This window comes from Molothrus ater, chromosome 18 (assembly GCF_012460135.2).
Source record: "Molothrus ater isolate BHLD 08-10-18 breed brown headed cowbird chromosome 18, BPBGC_Mater_1.1, whole genome shotgun sequence".
NCBI lineage: Eukaryota > Metazoa > Chordata > Aves > Passeriformes > Icteridae > Molothrus > Molothrus ater.
This window is the reverse complement of record NC_050495.2, coordinates 11,842,873-11,855,618: the sequence shown is the minus strand read 5'-3', so window position 1 is coordinate 11,855,618 and position 12,746 is coordinate 11,842,873. Positions and strand designations below refer to the sequence as shown.

The following is a 12,746-nucleotide window of genomic DNA, read 5'->3' as shown; positions in this document are numbered from 1 at the left end:
TCAGGATGAAGGCCACAGAAAGTTTGGAAATAGTTGTTATATTTTTAATAACAGTTCTGATACAAACTCTCTGGTTTGGGGTTTTTTTTCCAATTTCCTGTGTCCTTTGAAAGCATGAACCCCAGTCAGGCATAGCCGACTCCTTCCAGGTTCATGCCCAGCACAGGATTTTAGTGATTTCCTCGGGGTTTCATTATGTTTTCCCTCAATCCATCTCATAGCATGCTGTTCACCTCTCCTGTGAGGAGCATGGTTGGATTGGGCACAAGGACAGAGATGCCTTGGGACACTAAGGGCCAGCCCAGAGGTGCTGTATTTGTCAGTGCAGCTGATCCCTACATTTACTCTGGGGTTTTACTCTACATCAGAAAGAAGACCTGGCCCAGTTTATCAGAGGCACATCAGAAGTGACTGTGCAGTCTCAGCTTCCTTATTCTTCCTCTGCAAGATGTTGTCTCATTCATGAGCAAAATACATGTGCAGTGATTTAGATGATTTCCACCTTTGCTGCTGTTTTGGGATTTTTCAGTCCCTGCTGTGTTGATCTGATTCATACTGATTTCTGCCACTTGAATTTTAAGTTGAAAAACAAAAGAGCAGCAATGAAAAAAAAAGTAGACTGTGTTATGGATTTTTCATGTTAAAGATTCCAAATATTGCAGGATTCAGCTCATTTTCTTACTGGGTTGCTTCTGGTGTATGACCCCCTCCAGCAGAAATGTTCCAGGGAGGACTGGATGCATCTGAGAGATGAAGCTGTTGCATTTGTAAAACATCATACTTTTGTTATTGCCAAAAAACTCTCTGGGTCTGAGGAAGGAGGCTCCCTCCAGAGGGTTGGGGTGTTTCTGCTGACATTGAGAAGATCAGAGAACATGGGAGGGGTTTTTGTGCTTGTTTGCAAGATGAATTTATTCCAAAGCTTTGTATATTGATATGTGTTCCTCCCTGATGGAGGCTGGATAGCTGTGAGTGTTGGGCTTCACTTGGAAGATAACAGCAACAAATGTAATAATAACTGATTTTAGTGTAGCTTTTCCCCTTATTGGAGTTTTTCCAGTATTGCAAATCCTATCCTACACATTTTGGGAAGGCTGCAACAAATTTTCTGACATTTTAATATTGTCTCAGCAAGGGAAAATTAATTGAGGAACTGCTTTAGGTGAGGGAATTGCACTCCAGCATCTTCTATCCAGAGATCTTCCTCCTAAAACAACTAAATTGTCTCATATTTCTCCTTCTTTCCTTTCTGTCCCCAAGATGACAAAAAGATATGTACGGCTCATTCTAGATACAGAAACTGTAGCACAAGCTACTCCTATTGGTATGAGGACCTTGAAATCAAACACAGAATAGATTGAAGAGCTCTTCATTTTCAGTGCCTTTACCATAGCAGCTTCCTCCCTTTCAACCTCATCTGGACTTAAAGAACATGTTTTTGAACAGACCATGTGTGGTGTTACCAACACAAAGACAATAGGAATATTTTTTAAAAAGTAAAACTAGAACTGCTGGAAAAGGTTGAAATCTCTTTTAGATAATAATGGTTTTAAAACCAAGTTGCACAGAAGAGGAAACCATAGAAGTACAGCTCACACAGGTTCCACTCAGTGCTTGGACACTGTGCCATAGTTCCAACACTCAGGCATCTTTGTGGGAGGGTGAGTGCATGAGCCTTGCCATCAGTTACACAGGCACAGACTGGGAGGGAAACAAAAATCCAAATAAAATCCTACAAACAGATCCATCCCTGCAGGGTCCTGCTGGAGCTGACAGCAGCTGAGTGGATCCATTCCCCAGCTCACACCATTGCTGGGCTCCAGTCCTCATGCAGACTGACCATGTCCTGCTTTTCAGCCTCAGCCTGTGCACACAAACCTGCATGGTGAAAGTCATTAATTGCATTTTAAACCTCAGCTGCAGCATTTATTGTCCCTGGCTCCTGCAGCATTGTGCTCCTACAGGTGCATTGGGGACTCATTGTGGTAAAAACCAGATTATAACATCTGCCTTTGATTTTTAATTCAGTGTTGAATTCCTTTCACTTCAGTTCCTCTTGACTTCATTGGAAATCTCCCCTCACTAAAGACTCCTGAGATCTGCCTTCTTGTAGTCTCTTTTAATGGCATTGGAATTTGCTTAAAGAAATGTTAATTCCAAAATTCATTTGGGGAAGGAGCGAGCATCTGTCTAGCTAATCAAAACCTGTTTGCATTTATTTGTGACTGGATGGCTCCTGTGGGAAATCAGCCCAATTTTATTGTAACTCCTTTTGATACATGTGCTGCACTGAGCTACCAAATGCATGATCTCATGGCAGCTTTCATGTCTTTGCAAGAGGATATGGGGGAAGCTTTCGTAAGAAGATGTTAACAGGCTAATCTTGGTGAGCAAACTAGGTGTCACTTCTTGGCCAGTTCATTAATGTTGGATCAAAGCAGAAAAAAGGGTAGAGGATTTTTTTTTTAAATGCCTAAAGACCTCTACAAACAGACAAAATTACATTTTAATGTTTTCTGCTTCTTAATCCTGAGGGAAGAACCACTTAGAGTTGTATTGAGTTGTTTTGGTGAAAGATGTCCCTTTGTGAGAAAAGCTAATTTCTCTGAAAATAGTTGTCTACTTTTTGTGAATACTCTTTTGAAGGCATTACTCAGGAAATCTGTAACAAGGTAAAAATTCCCTTTTTTTTGCTGTGCTCTGAATAAGATCTGATCAGGCTGAGAGGCATAAAAATCTACATTTTAAACAAATAGCTGTGCCTGGCTACTAATGCACCACCCAGAGGGGACAGCCCAGCTCCTGGGGTGCCCTGCTGAGCAGGATCCTCACCCCTCCTCAGGGCAGTGTTCTTAAACCCTGCTGGGTCTGAGCTCAGCCCACCAGAACTGTACTGGTCCCATTCTGACCTAAAATGGAACTGGGCTTTTCAGCAGGACAGCAGCAATCTTGCCTGCCCTACAATATTGCTGAGAGCACTTGCTCAGGGTTTTAAGGAGGTTTTTAATCCAAATAGCTGTGCAGAGGTGCTTGGTACCATCGACAGCAGTTCCTCCAGAATGGTTTCCCTTTCCTCTTCCCCGGGCCCACAGTGGGTTCTGTGCCTCTAAGAGGAAGAGCAGGTTTCCAGAATGGTTTCCCTTTCCTCTTCCCCGGGCCCACAGTGGGTTCTGTGCCTCTAAGAGGAAGAGCAGGCAGGTTGCAGCACTGCCATGGTGTGTTACTGAAGAGACACCTCCCACCCCTCTCACAGGCTCCCCAGTGGTTCCCAGCTCCACTTCCAGTTCACAGCAGCCATTCTCTTCTCAGAATATAGGCTGTCCATAGTCTGTCACCTCCTTTTCTTGCCTTCACTTGCATTTAGGGCTCCTGTCTGTCTCATCTTTGTCTTCTGGGGGCATTTTTCACCTCGGCTACCACCTACTTGTCATTTTCCCCTATTAGCCACTGTTAAAATCTTTCCAGTCCTTTCAGCTTTCACCGTATTCTCTTGATAAAGTGTTTTGTGTAACCCTGGTCATACCAGCACAGTGGGTTGTGGCTACCTGCCAGTGTGGGTTTTGTAACAGTGGAATTTAGGTTGAGTTGGTACAACACACAGATCTTACAGAAGGACCCACCAGCTAAACCCAAACCTGTTGGGAAAGGCTCCCTACCTCTGAGCCTACTAGGTAACAGAAATCCTTTGAAGAAAAGGAACAGTTTTTAGGAGGTTTGTAGTGGCACAGAGTGCCCAGAGCAGGGCCAGTTCTCCTCCTGTCTGTCTGCAGTCACTGTCTGTTTTCTCCCTCCAGACGTGAAAGCGCCGTGTGAGGCCCTCCCTTCCCCCAGCCTGGAGCCTTCCCACAGAGCTCCATCGTGGTCACCCTCGAGGACATGGGGCTCTGGATGAAGTTTCACCAGATAGGAACTGAGATGATCATCACCAAATCTGGCAGGTAAGGGGCACAGGACAGCTGACCACACACACCACACCTGTCTGAGCTGTTGGCAAAGTCTCCAGGTGATCCTGTTTTTGAATGGTGGCCCTTAACTGGTTTTGTAGCCAGTTATGCAGATCCTCCTGGTCCTGCAGAAGAATTGCACTTTCAAGGTGTCATAGGAGTCCAAACTGTGAAGTGCAAAAGGTCACTTGTGGGGCTGATGTGCTGAGAAAACTCCTGTACCCTTATCTCACCACTTAACACTGGTGCTCTTCCTGTCACTTTGAGGTTGCTCTGGAAGTGCCCTGGGCTCCCTTTGCCTGGGTCACAGACAGCAGCAGTTGAGCAGTAAATGTTTGGGTTTGAGTCTGTGTTTGCAGACAAGAATATGGCCCAGACTCTTAAAGATCTGTGTGTGCAGACTCCACTGAAGTATAAATGAGTCATGTATCGTGGAGCTTGCAGTGAAAGAAGATGGAATTGTGAAGCTGTAAAGTATTGTGTCAAAGCTGCTGTGAGCTGGAATAATCCCTTTGGGTAGGGCGGTAGCTGTCAAAGCTTTTTTGCAGAGTCAGAAGTTAAAAGCAGTGGCAGGGAGTACGGGAACAGAAAGCTGGGTGTGCTCTTAGATGAGAGCACATCTTCTGCCCACGCTCAGGTTTAATCCATCCTCCAGGGCTGTGAGGGCTGCAGCAGGCCAGGAACTACGTACAGCCTCCAAATAGCTCCTTTCAAGTTTCCCACTGGTGTGTTAGAGGAATTGGAGGAACAAAAGCTGAAACAGTGTCAGGCCCTCAGTGACTGCTGCCCTGTTAATGTCTATCAATCTAAACCCACAGGACTAAAGAGTCCATCAATGAGATGGACAAATGGTCAGTGGCTGGCTGGAGAATACTGCTCCCAGGGCTTTGCACAGTAGTGAGCAAATGTGACATGCTGCTTGATCATTGACAGCCACTGTTCAGGGAAACCATTATACTCTGGTTTTCATTTCTCCCTCAGACGAATGTTTCCTCAATGCAAAATCAAAGTCTCTGGCTTAATCCCGTATGCCAAGTACCTCATGCTGGTAGATTTTGTGCCAATGGATAACTTCAGGTACAAGGTAAGTACTTTAAATAACAGAATTTATGCTGTCCTTTCATCTTTGTTTGAAATAGATTGATCTTTATGCTTCACTTGTCACACACTGATAAATAAATTCTCTTTGGACAAAGTTCAGAAGTAATTGATGGATTTTATGTCTCTCTGGAGTTATTTGTCAGTTTTGCTTGGGGAGCAGCTGGAAAGGTAACTAATTTTCATTGTAAGCACTACAGTTTTAATCATGATTAATGTCAGACTTTTCTGGCAGCCATAGGGAGAAAGGGAGGAAAAATGAGGCCTAAACTTGGAGCTGATTTGGTAACATGATCATGGCTCATAAGAGAGAATCCGCTACTTGTGCTTCAGAGGAGTGCACTGAATTGACAGTGAAGCAAACTTGCTGGGCCTTTTCTGTACTGAAAGCATTTTTTTTAAGCTCCAGACTTCTATCTTTCCCTTCACAGTGGAATAAAGATCAGTGGGAAGTTGCTGGAAAAGCAGAGCCCCAGCTCCCTTGTCGCACCTATGTCCACCCAGATTCCCCAGCTCCTGGCAGCCACTGGATGAAAGAACCTGTCTCCTTCCAAAAACTGAAGCTCACTAACAACACTCTGGATCAACATGGGCATGTAAGTTGTGCTGTGCTCTCTTGGAATTCATTGCAGACGAACTTTGTGGGAAATAAGCAGGATTTGTGAGAAATTAGATGATGTAGAATTTAAAACATATCCAAGTGCCCTTTTTTCCTCCCTCAGCTCAGTCCTTGTGTCCCCTTGGCTCCCTGCCCAGGAAGGCACGGGTCTGTGCTGTCACTGCAGGGGAAATGGGTGTCCTGGGAGTCTGCACAGGGGATCTGCAGTGTGCTGGCAGTGGTGGCACATGGAAACCTTGTCCCTTGTGTGTCCCAGATCATCCTGCACTCCATGCACCGTTACAAGCCGCGCTTCCACATCGTGCAGGCCGACGACCTCTTCAGTGTCCGCTGGAGCATCTTCCAGGTGTTCAGCTTCCCTGAGACTGTCTTCACCTCTGTCACTGCCTACCAGAACGAGCAGGTACGGTGTGCAGGCTCTGCTTCTGGTCACGCTGTGAAATGCTGTCTGTAAAATTCCTGTGGAGGAGGTGGCTCCTTCCTGTCTGCTCATCCTGGGCACCTGTGGTGAACAGTGGGATGAAACAGGCACATTGTGGTTCCTGTGGAAAACATCTCCTCTGTGATGAGTCATGCACTGTGATGGTCCTGAGTGCACTGTCAGTGACACAGAACTCCAAATGCAGTAAAAAGTATGGCTGCAGGTCCAGATACAGATCCTCACCCTGTATATTTCTCTAGTCAGATGAATCCCACCCAAATCCCTGCTGACCCTGGCAGGGTCACTTCTCTCTGTGGGTCAGTTCCTGATCCATGATGGGAGCTGCTGGGAGAGCTGAGATACTGTGGCAAGGCCATGTCCAAAACCCTCACACAGTTTATCTCTTGTGATAAATATCTTGGGACAAAGGTGAAAGTCTTGGAACAGTCACTGTGATGCTGAGTCTTGTTCTTTTCATTTAAAGATTACAAAGCTCAAGATTGACAACAATCCATTTGCTAAAGGTTTCCGTGAACATGGGAAGAACACTCGAAGGTAAACTGTCTTTTCATTTCAATTTGTCTCTAGCTGGAGTTCGCTTGTGAATTTTACCCAAGGTCTTTGAACAAAACTCTACCAGCCAGCTCTGCTGAGCCTGCTGCATTGTGCACACTGCATTTCCCTCTATCTGGGAGTGATGTCCCTCTGTGCAGCCTCTTCTCAAGAGACTTGGGGAGTGGGAGGTGACAATTCCTACAGAAATGTGGGAGGTGTGACAAATTTGAGACCTGCACTCTCTTGCACATTGGAGCTAGACTGGAGTCTGACATGTGAATAGCAGTGATAACAGGAGTCCACAGCAGACCATTTGGTCTCTTGGAGATCAGCTTGATTCTGACATTTGGAGGCTCCCTTGTCTCCTTTTCCTGTGGGTGGAAAAGTGTCTCTTCCAGGGGGAGATTTTGTCTGCAAGAGGGAAGATGGATCCAATACCAGTGAGATCTTCTGCTTGGTCTGAGGGCAGCCAGTGGATGAGTTGAAAAAACCAGCTTAAATTGCAACCCCAGACTGGCAATAGAGAGGGAAAAAAATGGAGATTTTTTCCCAAGCAGAAAATGTTACAAAAATATCTGAGATTTTGTTTTGTGTTATTTTATGCCTGAAAAAAAAATCTCCTCAAAAAAAAATTCCTGATGAAAAAAGGCCAAAACTGACTCTTTTTTACTTAAACTTTAAAAATGCTCTGTATTTTCTTTCTCCTCCTATAGCATCCCTGCCTATATATTTAGACAAAAAGCTTACATCCAAGCTACCCCCATGTCTTGTTTCTTTCCAGGGAAGGACGAGCCAAATGCCAGAAGCCCAGTCCAGCCAAGAGCCAGAAGAGGAAGCTGCCTGAGGAAAAGGAGCCTGCTGCTGAGGAACGTGGTAAATTATCAATATAATTGATCACAACAAACCCAGAGAATGATATTCAGGAAGTTTTTTAAGCTAAATCATTCCTTGCTCCAGCTCATGGTGCTGCTTGCAGTAGCACAGCCAAGGAGAGGGCGGGCAGGACTGACCACCACAGTACGTGGGCAGAGAGGAGCTGGAAGGGGCTATTCCCTTAAGGCAGAAGGGCTACAGGAGGGGGTTGTGTGTTTCCTTCCATCATCCTGTGATTACTGCAACTGCCAACAGACCATTGTGAGCTTTGCCTCCCTCTTCCCCTTTCTCATTCTTTCCCGTTCTTTCTTTTCCCTGCTTTGAGTCAGATTTTGAGAAGGACGAGAACGTGGACGTGAAGGAAGAGAGTAACCCCGTGGTGGTGAGCAGTGGCTATCCCTTCTGGGGCTCGGAGCAGAACAGCAGCCAGGCCTTCCCTGCAGCCTCACCAGTGCCTGCTGAGCAGAGGGAGGCTCTGGCCAGAGAGCAGCAGGTGCCAACACCATCCTACCACACGTATCGGTGAGTGCTGCCTCCTGCTCCAATGCCACGCTTCAACTGATGGGATTCCTCTTCTTCTGCTGGGCATTCCCTAAGAAAAACAGCCTGCTGGTAATAGGAGGGGGATGCCTTCCTGTTGGAGAGCACATGTGGCTGAGAGATGGTAGATTAGCATGGACATAGGTCCAAGGATAGCCTTTCTCTTCTAGTTCAAACCCACTGGTTCTGGGCATGCTCATGTCTTTGTAATATTCTTATTTCCCTGTCCCAAAATGCTCTCCCAGCCAGCTCTGAGTACTACAGAGCTTGCTTGTCCTTTGGAGGAAATGCTGGAGGAGTTACAAGACTCCATTTTCCTTCCTCATTGCAAAATTGGGTGTGAGTGAGTCCAGACTAGAACTTAGTCTGAACTAAGTTAGTCTGGACTCACCTTCTTTGGCATTTCATTTTTCTGTGAGTGTGACAGTGAGGCTTGGGCTAAAATCCACAGTAACAGTAAGATGAAGAAGTAGGCAAGGGGAAGAGCTTGCCCTGCTTTTCCCCAGGGGATCTTTGTGGATTTTCCATGGTTTTCCACTCTGGTAGGTCTGACTTGCTCTTCTCTCTGCCCTTGGGCCCAGGTTCCACGAAGCTGGGGACAGCCAGCAGCTTCCCAGCCGCGACGCTGCCACCTTGAACGATTTCCGCGCAAGGTGCCACGCCTTGGATCTCGCCATGGTGCCCGAGCACGACTCCAAACAGCTCCCAGAGGGCTTCACCAACCTGCCCCCACTGCCCCCACCTCTGCCTCCTCCCCAGGACTACACAGGAGTGGTGAACATGGCTCTGGACTCTGTGGGGAAAGCCGGGGCCCGGGCGCCCATGTACAGTCCCTATGGCACCGAGCAGGGCCTGGGGCAGTGGGTGGTGCCTTCCCACAGCCAGTACAGGGCAATGAGCTACTCGGCCTTCTCCACGGAGTACAACACACAAGGAACTCCAGGACATGCCCATGGCACCATGGCAGAGTGGAGCCAGTACCCTCTGTTCCCCTACGCCTGCTGGTGAATGGGGAGGATCCTTCCCAGTGAAAAGACTGAAAGAAAATTGTAAATGAGATTGAATTTACTGTTGGACTTGTGAAGCTTTGCCTACACTAGGCAGAGGTATTGCTGCAAGCAGTAGAGTGGGACACCTTCACTTCCTTGTCTCCTTGCACAACAACTCTCACCATATTTCACAAGCAGTGGTTGAACTGGTGGCTGCCCCAGCCATGTCATTGTGGATCAGGCTCAATGTGTTGTGCTGTGGTTTTCTTCCCAGCAGGAGCAGGAAACCACAGGTCTGCAAGAACAGAATTTAAAGAGCTGCTGAACTCGCAGTCAGTGTTGGCACCTTGCATTTGGCAGCTTCCAACATCCCTTCCTCCTGGGACTTGGTGCAAGGAGATGGGGGCTGAGGACTTCCAGTAAGCCATCCACGTGTAGAAAATATTGCAAAGGCGAGCAAAGCAAGCAATCCTGGTGAACTCTGAGCAGCTTCCTCAGTCAGTGTAGTCAAAGTAAAGCTAGAGTCTTGCCTTTCTTCCAGCAGCAGGTGAGAGTAAAATGCACAGCAGGGTGTGTCTGGAGCACAGCAGGGGCAGAGTTTGCAGAGTCTGCAGGCAGGGGAGAGTTTGTTCCATGCAGGAGAAGTAGCAGCAAAGGCTGTGTGGCTGTGTGTCTTCCTGTCCCCGTGTCCATCCCTCCTCTGCCAGCCCTAGATTCGAGGTCAGTGAAACACTCTTCATTCTGTGGAGGTGGAGGGATGTGGTTCATGGAATGTGGGGGGCTCCTCTGGGGCTTTCCAAGGTTGTCAGAAGCAGGGCCATGAACAACAGTGCTCTGTGTCACTACAGATTCTTCCTTTAGAGGGAAAGGAAACTTTCCACTGTGAACTTACTCCTTCTCCCGCTCCCTGCCACCCCTGGAGAATATCATTTATAGCTGTGGTTCCTGCACTGCTCTGTGAGTGTGTGAAGTTATCTCACCTGTTTGGGAGTCTCCAGGGATCTGTCCATGTTTAGTTATGAGAGTGGTTCCACCTCCCTCCTGTGTGGTCCCATCCTGGGCAGGAGCAGCCTGTGCACTGCCATGCAAGCAGGGATTCTTCTCATCTTCCTCTTAGAAGGGGGAGACCTCCCTGTTTGCCCACGTGCAGATGGCACTGGGGACTTGGTGACACAGACTCATTGCTTCTCAGGGAGGATAGACATGCTCCTAGGTGTTATTTAGGGAATGTTTTCGTGTCACACTAATAGCTGCTGTGTGGCACTGAGGTGTGTCATTTAGCCTGTGTGCCAGATGGTTTTCTGTGTGAGAGTGTGTGTGTGTGTGTAGCAAGATGTTATCTCTGAGCAGACCTGTGCAGTTTGTGCCTCAGGACCCCTGTGCAGGGACACTGGAAAAGGCTGTGCACCAGGTTTTAGGGGCACCATCTCCTCACTCTGCATCTGCATAGCGTAGGGATGTTGAGCCATGTTGTTATTGTTAAAATTACTGTGAAAAGTAGCCCTGTAAATTTGTGGGCTCAGCTACAATGACTGTTTTCTTATTTAAATTGTATATTGCAAACTGCTTTTGTACTACAATTATGATATGTACAGAGCAGCGGGATGCTTCTCCTGGGCTTCCCAGGATTTGAGGATGTGCAGCATTGAAATAAAGGTCAGACTTTGCCACAGTACATGTACATAATGCCCTATGAGCCTCCTCTCTGATGGCACCCTGGCCAGTGGTGATTTGTACCTGCTGTGCATGACACACATGTGGATGTGAGCAACTCACTTAAAAAGAAGTCTGGCTGGGGAAACAAAACGTGGAGCAGGCCTTTGTTAATGCCAAAATACCGTGATTTCCTGCTGTCCAAATGCCAGCTGTGAGAAGGCAGGTCAGCTGTAAAAGGCTGTCTCTGGCCATTAGTAGTTAATTTTCCTACTGTCCTTCACATCTTGGAAATGAGAGGAGCAGAATGGCCGGGGAGGTGAGCGAGTGCCTTGAGCACCATGTGCAGGGACCCGAGGGGGTATTTTGTGCATGGGATCGCTGCCAGCAGCATGCCCACAAGAGAGAGAGAGAGAATGCATCCCCCCCAGGCTGCCTGGTTGGATCTGTTTCTTTATCTTTGTAGCTGGGATATGTTTCCCTGTCACGGAGCGCTAATGAGGATGAAAAGCTGCAATGAGCATGAGTAACTGAGGCCAGCTGGGCAGCACTGGGGAATTCCTGTGAAAATACGAGTGCAACGCCGTTTCTTTCCAACCTTTGCAGTAGCAGTGCAGGTGCTGCTGCCCCCTGGGCCTGTCGGTAGAGCTGGTTTGGCAGACGGCTCTGCGCTGGGGTAAAAGACTCGGCTTTGTGCCTAGGACGAGCCATCAATTACTCATCAGCCTTCTGCTGCAGCAGGACTGCTCGCCCTTCTCCAGTGAATCATCCGGCGTGCACAAGTACCTATCCTTTCTCTCTGATTAGAGACTGCGCTCGGCTTCTTCGGGAGCCTTGGGAGATTTTGCCTGTAGGTGTGCTCTGGACTCTGCTCCCGCCCCCTCCCTCTGCAGCTCCCACTGCCTTGTTTTCTTCAGCTGTGGCATTTCAAACCTGTATGAGCTCGATTGAAATGCTGGTTTTGCACGCATGTGAGATAATGTAATGCCTCTGACAGCTTCAATAAAAGGAAATGAGACATGTGGAAGTCAGGCCATTAAGACTAATAAAATAAACTCAAAAGTGTAGGTTTTGTGCATCTTTCTCAAGCACAACGTGCTGTGCTTGAGTCGTGTTACCTGGGGCCAGTTTGTACATGCATGACACGCTGTTGATTTCAGCATTCATTGTTCTCCACAGTGTGTTCAGTGAGCCTCAGGCTATCTGCTCACACTGCTAGATGTGAGTCAGGCTCTTGCACCAATTCTTTGCAGCAAATTGTTTATTTTCTCTGTGTTTTCTGCTCCTCTCCTGCAGAGAAGTTACATAAGGAGGAGGGCAAATGGACTATAAATGGGATCTAGGTAAATTTCCTATGGGAAAATCAAGATCTTGATTTATTTTGGTTTCTCCTACTGGTTTTTGCAGCCTTAAGCCTTGTCTGACACTGCTTCAATGCAGATGGGAATGGCAGAAAAATGCTTTCTTGCCGATGCTGCGGTTCTTGCCCAGGCAGCTGCCGGCTTGGCAGTTTCCCTGCGGCACAATGAGCTCCCAGCTCTGCCCACAGCCCTGTGGGGACACGGCGAGCTGTGCCCTCTGCACTTGGACCTGCGCTGGCTCTGCAGAAACAACTTCCAGCTGGTTTCACTAAGAGCTTTTCTAATGTCCAGGTGCTGCAGGGACAAGGGTGTTCGGGGTTAGTGCGAACCAAGTTCTGGGACGGTGCCACTGGCCGAGCTCCGCCCCGGGGCCGGCGCCTGGAGCGGGGCCGAGCCCTCACGCGTGTGGGGCGGGGCAGGGCAGGGCCTGCGCGGCCCGAGGGGCTCCGAGCCGGCCAGGGAGGCTCCGGGTCTGCAGATAGACCTGAGGAGATCGGGGGAGCAGCATTTCCATGCTGGGCTGGGGCTCCTGGAACACCTGGTGCTGGGCAGCCAGGCCGGGCAGGACTCCTGGCTTGCTTTGGGCTGACCCCACTACCGGGATGGGCTGTCTGAGCCTCCCAGGGGACTGCGACCACATTTCCTTGGGCAGCCCAAGTGCCGGCTCACTTTAAGGCATCCAAGCAAGCAGCG

The 12,746-nt window shown here is 48.2% G+C and overlaps 1 protein-coding gene across 1 annotated transcript in view; it reads left to right on the top strand.

Moving 5' to 3' along the window:
• The window catches only part of LOC118693044 (T-box-containing protein TBX6L-like), a 32,551-nt gene extending 20,794 nt beyond the window's left edge, over nucleotides 1-11,757 (top strand). Inside the window, 9 exon segments of the mRNA XM_036393348.2 lie at nucleotides 3,795-3,839; nucleotides 3,842-3,938; nucleotides 4,926-5,028; nucleotides 5,474-5,638; nucleotides 5,918-6,064; nucleotides 6,567-6,637; nucleotides 7,419-7,510; nucleotides 7,840-8,032; nucleotides 8,632-11,757. Coding sequence (XP_036249241.1) covers nucleotides 3,795-3,839; nucleotides 3,842-3,938; nucleotides 4,926-5,028; nucleotides 5,474-5,638; nucleotides 5,918-6,064; nucleotides 6,567-6,637; nucleotides 7,419-7,510; nucleotides 7,840-8,032; nucleotides 8,632-9,058 — 1,340 coding nt within the window. The 3' untranslated portion in view covers nucleotides 9,059-11,757.
• Nucleotides 11,758-12,746: the final 989 nt, after the last annotated feature.